The following is a 10,428-nucleotide window of genomic DNA, read 5'->3' as shown; positions in this document are numbered from 1 at the left end:
CTGCCATATGTCTTAAGAAGCCACAGTCAAAGAGACATCCTAAAACTAGAATATCAAATTTTATAAGCTTCTGGTTTCACCGGAATGCAGTTATTCTTTAAAAGCATACTACTTACAAATAAGATGCATTTTCAGTCAGAGTCTGTGCAGGTGGGAAAGGTAAAGAAAATGACATTTTTAGAGTCTATTCTGTCCACTTCCCATAAAATCATCACAACAAACAATCTATTATCTTCACAATAAAAATTAAAAATGCTAGAGATATAAAGTGACTATCCTAGGATAGCCCAACTACGAAATGACAGATCCAAAATTTAATTCTGAGGTCTGTGTATATTCAGAGAAATGATCTTTGCCCCTTACAGTGATTCAGTCTTGAACCAGCTCTATGAATTCTCTGCATCTTAGCTTCTTCATCAGCTGTTAGGGAAGTGATTTGGTCAGCTGATTTCCAAAGACTACCTTGTAATAAAAAATCTCTTTAACACAATCAACAATAAACCAGAATAGGGAGAATTGTGCTATATGCTTTTTAAATTAGTTTCATCTTTTTTTCTTATAGGCTACATTATATTGAAAATGAGAAACAAAACTCATACTAAGACTAATAATATTTTGGAAATGACAGACTTGTCATGAATGAAGTAGTTAATTTTCCAAACATTTAGTCTTGATATTAAATGAATTCATCATATCTCTAATATTCAGTCAGGTTTAAAAAGTTAATCAGACTTCAGTGGTTCACTTTCTACATTTTAAACTTCACAAATGGCCATTTAATCAGTTATTTGCTATATTAAATATCAAGTGTGGTAGTGATCAGTATACTTCTTTAAAAAACATATTGTTAAATTTCACATCCTCCAAACTATTCTGTTTTGTTTAAAGCTGACTCAGAACTCAAGGAGTTGGTTGTAATAAATCAGGATTGTTCAGCTTTATTCAGAAGAAACTCTTCATGATATGAATTTCCCCACAAAAATATCCCCAATGTATGAAAAAAACCTTGGTATGCCCAATACTCTTAATCAAAGTTCTGCAAGTGGACACCATCAGAGTGCCACAAGGCTGCCACTGAGTGGGAATGTTCTGGGTTAGAAGACAAGAGAATAGTAATTTTTCTCAGGCTTCTCTAAGTTGACTGAGGTATGTTGATAGGACTTAGGGATGTATGAAGCCCTGAATTTACGTTTTGATGATATCTGCATTTTTCTATGAAAATAGCCTATAGATTTCAACAGATTTTCAAATGTATCCATAATCTCAAAAGGCTTGCAAACATCTCACTAACTTCTAGGCAAGATATTTCACATCTCTCAACCCTGGCTTCTTATTTTTGTGAATTTAGACTAAAGGACTTGAAATGAAGATCTAAGTTTAATTATCTTTTGCTATAAGGAGAAAACTGATGATGTAAATCTCAGACAGGAGATTCATTGCACTGGGTATCTCGGAGTAGTTTTCCCAAGGTTTAAGTTTTGATTACTTAGTTTCTTCTTCACAGCTGTCTTCACTTCCTGATTTCTCAAGGTATAGATAAGTGGATTCAGAAAGGGGGTGAAGATGGTATAGAAAACAGACAGAACTTTGTCTACCAGGAAGTTGGTGAAAGGCCACACATAGATAAAGATGCAGGGCCCAAAGAACATTAACACAACCATGAAATGTGCAGTGCAGGTAGACAAAGCCTTAGATGTTCCTGTAGAGGAGCGGTCCTTGATTGTGACAAGCACAATGACATAGGAGGTGAGCAAAAGCAGAAAACTTATAAGAGCAATCACACCACTGGTTGAGATCATGAAGATTCCAAGAACATACATATCTATACAAGCCAGCTGGATGACCAAAGGAAGGTCACAGAAGAAACTGTCTACAACATTGGGACCACAGAAGGGTAAATAGAGGGTAAAAGCTAACTGGCTCATTGTATGCAGGAAGCCCACTGTCCAAGAGGTTACCACAAGCCCAGCACATACTCTTTGGCTCATAATTGTTGAATAATGGAGAGGTTTGCATATGGCAATGTACCTGTCAAAAGACATGGAGATCAGCAGCACAATCTCAGTCCCAGTAAAGAGGTGCAAAAAGAAGATCTGAGAAATGCAGCCCTCAAAGGAGATGGTCTTACGCTCAGCAAAGAAGTCCATGATCATCTTTGGAGTGGCAAAGGAGGACAGGCACATGTCAATGAGAGACAGGTTGCTGAGTGGGAAATACATGGGGGAGTGGAGGTGTGGGGTGGATAGAACTGTGAGCAAAATCAGGCCATTGCCCAACATAGTTATCAAATAGAGAACAGAAAACATCACAAAGAAAAAAGTCTGGAGCTCAGGAGAATCAGTAAGTCCAAGTAATACAAATTCAGACACTCTAGAATGGTTGAACCCCTCCATTGATCTGCAGACTGCTCTGTCATGACAAAATAAGACAAAATGACATAGTTAGAAAATGTGACACTTTTACGATTACATATGAAGGAGTTATTATATCAATTAGTAATTCACCAGAACATTGATTACCTTAAAGCCTACTAATAACTATCTCAGTAAAGATTTTTCCCTTTGGAACAAACTTAACAATTGCCATCAGATAGCATTTCGAATGGACAGCTTCTTGGTTTTGACCAACATCGGTACATTTTGGGTTATACTTATCATATACCCACACAATAATATTCCCATTCTGAATACTAAGGAGTTACATAATCCATATTTATAGAGTGAGATTACCCTAAATTAGTGTGCTCTACTTAATAAGTCAGTTATGTAAAAGTTTAAATGAGGATTGAAATCTCCAAACTTTCTGTTAAACAACAACAATAAAAATATAATTATGTCAAATCCATCATTGAATGCTGGATGTAACTAATAGTTTAACATAACAATTTCAAAAGACCCATTAAGTATCCTATGAGGGTAATAAATGATTCTTTTAGTGGTCTCCTGTTTTCTCAGCTACAGAAAAATCCAGTTCTATTCTCACTTCACTTGCAAATTTTCAAATTGTTTTGTCACTATTGATAAGTATTATTTTTAATATGTAATATATAAATAATTTCTTAATTCCATAAAACTATTGATAACTAAAAGGTTTACCTGAAACATGAGTTATTCTCGATTTTATTTTATGATCTCAAAGAAACGCTTAAAAAAGAGAGAATATCCCTCCTTTACATCTCATGCTATTCCAACAAAGCTGCTTTTTTAGACTAGAAAGAAAAATAGATTCGAGGACTGAGCCAGAAATATACAAGATGAGTGTTGGGCATCTTGTAATACCAGAATATAAGGTGCTTAAAACAAGACAAGCAAAAACCCCACTTAGGTGGTAGTATTTCAAAGTGACACAGGAGCCACTGGGGGAAGAAAAAGACAGTTCAAGGACTCAGACTCATTTTTCAAAATTGAGTTTTTTATTTGCAGCACATTGCAAGTGCTACAAATACCTTCTATGATGTTTTTCATCAAAGTAACCTCCTGTTTTCCCATTAGAGAAAAGTTTGGCTTCATCCTCACTTATTTGCACATATTCAAATTGTTCTGTCAATATTAATAAATATTTGTAAGATTTATCAGAGAACAATATTCTAGAAATCTGACAACTGAACTGTGGCAAAGTAGTTAAAAGGGTTAAGGTGTCCTTAACCTGCTTTGTGACTTTGATCATACCTGAGTAGCCTCTGTAAGATTTGATGTCTTTACCTGAGAGCATTAAATTAGATAGCTTGCATAAAGCCCTTATATCTCCTGGACAACATTCAAGAACTCTCTAGGTTTCAAAATCCAAATTTAAGAATACTGCTGAAGGGGCGCCTGGGTGGCACAGTGGTTGAGTGTCTGCCTTCAGCTCGGGGCGTGATCCCGGCATTGTGGGATCGAGCCCCGCATCAGGCTCCTCCGCTGTGCGCCTGCTTCTTCCTCTCCCACTCCCCCTGCTTGTATTCCCTCTCTCACTGGCTGTCTCTATCTCTGTCAAATAAATAAATAAAATCTTTAAAAAAAAAAAGAATACTGCTCAAAAGTAATCAGCTTGTTTTATTTCATTAATGATTATAATAATTGCAGTAAACATATTCAAATCTAGTTTAAATTCAGGGATTTAGAAGAAGATATGTGCTTATAAAATCATTTCATCTTTTTGAAGTTAAATTACTTCTTTCCAAATGAAAATTATGAGTACCTTGATGTATCAAAAATCTCAGCCTCACTCATTTGAATACTTGTTCTATTTTCCTAACTTAATGTAATTAGTAATGAGAATGCAAACTATTATACCTAATTTATATATGTATATACACACATATATGTATATATGATAATATATTGTGTATTCATTTATAAGTGAATAAACAGTTGCCAGGTTTTTTCTCCTTTCATTTCCTGAAAGGCATCTCTAATACCTATTTAATGAAATCATCCATCTTTATGTCTTCAAGTTATATATATTTTTCCTTACTACCCCTTCATTATATTTGCTCTATAGAATTATTAAATGAATTTTCTTTGCCACCTGACAAACACAAACCATGACTGCTTCTCAAGATCCTTCATATTATTTCCAGCTTTTAACCTACCAGCTATACATCAGGAATCAAAAACACTACATCCTTCAAGCTTCAGAAGCCTTTTGAAATCACCATGGTCCTTAGTAAGCGTCAGAAGCCTGGAGTATGGATATATGTTTTCCCAGTCCTGGTATAAGAGCCTGTAGAAAGCAGCGGCCTTTAGGAGCTGAGGGATTGGATACTCCTGTCTACTTGCAGTGGGAGTTATTAAAATGTTCCTCTGACTTTTCCCAAAGTTGCAAGAATTGTGGAGCATATCTTTGCTATTTAAAGTGAGGATACACATTTATGATGCTGCAGTGTTCCTTAGAGAAAGAGCACAACTGGGACTGGCCTAGGAGAAGGACACCTTTGAGCAGTCTGAAGGAGCATTTAAGTAGCAAAAAAATTGTTCCTTTGAACGTGGAAGTATTCCCACCTTTATGCCCCAGGGTTCAATGTCTCAAAGTTGGAAAATTACTCTTGTAGGCTTAGGTACTTTGTCACCAAAAGAAATCGTGCTTACCGGAAGAATGGTATAATGGAATAATCATGCATTAAAGTTTTGACAGGACACTCCAGGTTGTAGTACAGGTTGGTAGGTACCAGCAGGTGAAATCTGGGGAAGGAGAAGCTGGAAAGCCCAAAGTACAGAAAGAAGTAAAGACAGGTACTTGCAAGTACCCTAGAGGAATGGTGTATGAATTACATTATACAAAGAAATGTAAAGCATTCAGCACAATATCTGACAGAGAGAAAGTGGTGAATAAAATATGGAATAACTAGCAGGGGTGATTCTAATTAACATTATATTTGGAAATGTCCATGACACATAATTCAAGAAGATACTAAATGTAGATTCTCAACCTGAAACCATCACTGAGGGTCTTACCATATTTACTTGAAGGCCAGTCATTCATCTGTGGATTGCTCTCCAAACACAAATTTCTTCTCAAATTTCTCAGTAATTTGAACTCTTCAAGAGTATGATACCTATCCTACATTCCTCACAAGACTAGCAGTAGAGCCCAAGAAAATCTTCCCTAGCTGACCATATTTCTTACAGGCTTTGAAATAAAAAAAAAAAAAGCAAGTTTGTTTTGAAGATTTTAAAAATTTTTCATCTGTAAAGAGAAAGAAAGGAAATAAAGGGGAAAAAAGGGCCAACCAACACAAAAGCAGTTGCAAAAGTTCAGTAAATTTTAAATATTTGCCCACTTTAAAACAAAAGGTAAGTGTATACAGACTACTGGAGTTATCCTGGAAAGGCAAGAGAATTAACAAAAACAAAAAATAATAGAAATAAAAGATAATTCAGAAAGAGAGTTATGAAAGAGTTTGGGGACATTATGCAGCTGTTCTGTATCTTGGTTGTGGCGGTCTTTACACAAATCGATACATGCATTAAAATTCATAGCACTGCAATACCAAGAGAAACCAAAATCAATTTTACTTTAAGATAATGTATAAAGTAGAATTTTAGAAAGCAAAACTAGATAATTTTGTTACAAAAGAAGCAAATAAAACCATGATAAACCAACATTAACTGCTAAAATATATAGTAAGAAAAAAAAGAGCCTTTTCAGATAAGGAACAGAATACATAAATAGGAATAATCTTAATCTGAAATGTGTTGGATCTGTGTGACAAGCTGTAATACTCTGCAAAAGGAAAAAAAACAAATTGAAATACATGCTGTTATTGGAAGGAAAAACACAATATTGCTCAACAAGGAAAATTTTTAATTAAAGTGTAACTAACATACAGCATATTAGTTTCAGGTGTGCATAAAGATTGAATAATTTTATACATACTCAGTGCTCACAATGGTATAGTCACCATCAGCCACACAACATATTACGACCTTATTAACTATATTCCCTATGCTGTACTTTTATCTCTATGACTTTATTTTGTACTGAAAATTTGTACCTCTTAATCCCCTTTCTCTATTTCACCCATTCCCCTACTCACCTCCCCTCTGGCAACCACCAGTTTTTCTCTGTATTTAAGATTCTGTTTTTTTGTTTGTCTCTTTTTTTCTGTTTATTTCTTTAGTTCCACAATGAGTGAAATCATATGGTATTTGTCTTTCTCTGACTTATTTCACTTGGCATAATACTCTCTAGCTGCATCCATGTCATTGCTAATGGAAGATTTTGTTCTTTTTTATGGCTGAATATTCCATCATATATATATTACATATAATATATATATGTAAATATATATATGTAAAATATACATATGTATGTATGTAAAATATATATAAATTATATATACCAATATATATACCACTTTTTTATTGAGTTATCCATCTGTGGACACTTAGGTAGCTTCCATATCTTAGCTATTGTAAATAATGCTGCAGTAAACATAGGGATGCATATGTCTTTTTAAATTAGTATTTTTGGTTTTTTTGGTAAATACCCAATAAGGAAATTACGGGATTATATGGAGTTTCTATTTTTAATTTTTTGAGGAACCTCCATCCTGATATCTACAGTGACTACACCTTTTTATTCCCACCAACAATGCATGAGGGTTCCCCTTTCTGCACATCCTCGCCAGTACTTGTTGTTTCTTGTGTTTTTGATAGTAGCCATTCTGACAGGTGTGAGCTGATACCTCACTGAGGTTTTGATTTGCATTTCCCTGATGTTTAGAGGTGTTGAGCATCTTTTCATGTGTCTGTTGGCCACCTGTATATCTTCGGAAAAATGTCTAATCAGGTTCTCTGCCCATTACTTAATCAGAGCATTTGGGGTTTTTTGGTATTAAATTGTGTAAGTTCTTTTTATATTTTGGATGTTAACCCCTTATAAGATACATCATTTGAAAATATCTTCTCCTATTCAGCTTTTTGTTGTTGTTCATGGTTTCCTTCACTGTGCAAAAACTTTTCATTTTGATACAGTCCCAATGGTTTATTTTTGCTTTTGTTGCACTTGCCTGAGAAGACATATCTAGGTTTCTATGGCAGATATAAAAGAAATTGCGATTTAGGATTTCTTCTGGTTTTATAGTTTGAGGTCTCACATGTAGGTCTTTAATCCATTTTGAGTTTAGTTTGTGTATGGTCTAAGGAAGTGGTCCAGTTTCGTTCTTTTGCATGTAGCTGTTCAGTTTTCCCAGGACCATTTGTTGAAGAGACTGTCTTTTCCCCGTTGGATATTCTTGCTTCCTTTGTCATAAATTGACCATGTAAGTGTGGATTTATTTCTGTGCTATTTTCTTCCATTGGTCTTTGTGTCTATTTTCGTGAGTACGATTACCAAGAGTTAGATAGAAAAGGAAAGAAGTCTTGGTTCTTTTCACTGCCACAGCAAAGAAACGAAAGTACAATGGAACTAAAGTAAAGCAGAGCAAGTTTTATTAAAGTACACTCCACGGGAGGAGCAGGCCAATCAGGAGAGACAAAGTCCCTGCAAACTCTGGGGTGTGAGTTAAGATCAATGTTTTTCTTTTGGGTGCGTCCTAGGGTCGCAACATTTGAGTGACAGGAGGGGATTATATAATAGCCGACTATGCCTATCCTTTCCCAAGATGTATTCAAAATGCCTGCACAGGGTAGGAAACCACATTATTTCTATTCTAGAGGCAAGTCAAATAAGGACAAGAGGCTGCTTTCTGCCCAAGTGCAGTAAGCACAACAAATTTAACTCCTTTTCTGCTGGGATGTTGTAACTGCAAACCGACTGCTAGATGGGTGGAATGGGGGCTCTCGGTCAGGACATCTGTGGTCCATCCTCTGTTGCTCATGCCTAGCTTCCTACCTAACAAGTACCATACTGTTTTGATTACTACCACTTTGTAGTATATATTGAAGTCTGGGATTGTAATACCTGTAGCTTTGTTATTCTTTCTTAAGACTGCTTTCGCTATTCCAGGTCCTTTGTGGTTCCATACAAATTTTAGTGTTTTTGTTCTAGTTCTTTGAAAAATGCTATTGGTATTTTGATAGAGATTGCATTGCATCTATAGACTGCTTTGGGGAGTATGAATATTTTAATAATATTCATTTTTCCAACCCATGACCATGGAATATCTTTCCATTTGTTTGTGTTTTCAGTTTCCTTCATCAGTGTTCTATAGTTTTTGGAGTACAGGTCTTTCACCTCCTTGGTTGGACTTATTTCTAAGTATTTTATTCTTTTTGGTGCAATTGTAAGTGGGATTGTTTTCTTAATGTCTCTTTCTGGTACTTATTAGTGTATAGAAATGTTACAGATTTCTCTATATTAATTTTGTATCCTGTGAATTTGCTGAATTTTAGTTTTAGTACTTTTTGGTAGAGTCTTTACATTTTTCTCTATATACTACTAAATCATCTGCAAATAATGACAGCTTTACTTCTTCCTTACCAATCTGGATGCCTTTTGTTTCTTATCTGATTGCTGCATCTAGGATTTCTAAGATAAATTGGATACAATTAGTAAGAGTAGACATTCTTGTCTTGTTCCTTGTCTTAGAGGAAAAGCTCTCAGTTTCTCACCATTGATTATGATGGTTAGTTGTGGCTTTTTCATTATGGCCTTTATTATGTTGAGTTATGTTCCTGTAAACCTGCTTTTTCAAGGGTTTTTATCATGAATGGATATTGTACTTTGTCAGTGTTTTTTCTGTGTCTATTAAAATGATCATATGATTTTTATCTTTTCTCTTGTTAATGAAATGTATCATGTTGATTGATTTGTAACTGTTGAACCACACTTGCATCCTGGGAATAAATCCCTCTTGATCCTGCTGAATGATTTTTTGATATATTGTTGATTCAGGTTGCTAATATTTTGTTGAGGATTTCTGCATCTATGTTCATCAGAGATATTAGCCAGCAGGGTTATTATATTTTTGTTTTGGCTTTTTGGTTTTTTTGTAGTGTCTTTGGTTTTGGTATTTTTGGTATTTCTGCTCTAATCATTATTATTTCCCTCCTCCTATTGGCCTTTGCCTTTGTTTACTCTTCTCTCTCTAGGTCCTTTAGGTGTAAGGTTAGGTTGCTTGAGATTTTTTTCTGTTTCTTGAGATAGGCCTGTATTGCTGTAACTTGTGTCTTAGCGCAGCTTTTGCCACATTCCAGAGAATTTAGATGGTTGTGTTTTCATTTTGATTTGTCTCCCTGTGTTTTTTTTTTTTTATTTCCTCTTTGATTTCTTGGGATGACCCATTCATCATTTAGATGTATATTATTTAGCTTATATTTATTTGGTTTGTTTCCAGATGTTTCCTTGTAACTGATTTCTAGTTTCTTACCACTGTGGTCAGAAAAGATGTATTTTATTATTTCAATCTTCTTTAATTTATGGAGCCTTGTTTTGTGGGCTAACATGTGTTATATCTTGGAGAATATTCCATGTGCACTGGAAGGAAGGTGCATTCTGCTGTTTGGGGATGGAATGATCTGTATATGTCTGTTTGGCTTTGGGTGACACAAGACCAGATAGACCTGTTTCCTTGTTGGTCCTGTTCCTGTTTCCCTGTTTCCTTCTGTCTCAATGATCTATCGAATTGATGTAAGTAAGGTGTTCAAGTCCCCTACTATTGTATTAGTATCAGTTTCTCCCTTTATCTCTGTTAATAGTTGCTTTATGTATTTAGGTGCTCCCATGTGGGATGCATAGATATTTATAATTTTTCTACCCTCTTGTTGGAATGTTTCCTTTTTCTCTTTGTCTACTGTCTCCGTGTCCTTTGTCTCCCACTACAGTCTTTGCTTTAAAGTGTATTTCGTTGGTTACAAGTGTTGCTACCTCAGCTTTCTTTTCACTTCCAATTGCATGATAAATGTTTTTCCATCCATTTACTTTTTAAAAATTTTTTAAATTTAAAATCAGTTTAACATATTATTAGTTTCAGTGGTTCAATTTAGTGATCCATCACTTGCATGC

At 35.0% G+C, this 10,428-nt stretch overlaps 1 protein-coding gene across 1 annotated transcript; it reads right to left on the bottom strand.

Moving 5' to 3' along the window:
* Positions 1 to 1,433: 1,433 nt before the first annotated feature.
* LOC148110198 (olfactory receptor 4K2-like) lies at positions 1,434 to 2,402 on the bottom strand. Its single transcript, XM_087861291.1, has one exon. It carries the CDS (start codon positions 2,391 to 2,393, stop codon positions 1,434 to 1,436), a length of 960 nt encoding a protein of 319 aa, XP_087717417.1. The 5' UTR covers positions 2,394 to 2,402.
* Positions 2,403 to 10,428: the final 8,026 nt, after the last annotated feature.

The sequence above is a fragment of the Ursus americanus genome, chromosome 4, assembly GCF_024610735.1.
Source record: "Ursus americanus isolate L20-20 chromosome 4, mUrsAme1.1.p, whole genome shotgun sequence".
NCBI classification, from domain to species: Eukaryota; Metazoa; Chordata; class Mammalia; order Carnivora; family Ursidae; genus Ursus; species Ursus americanus.
Note: the sequence above shows the minus strand (reverse complement) of the source record. Positions and strands in the feature narration are given on the sequence as shown.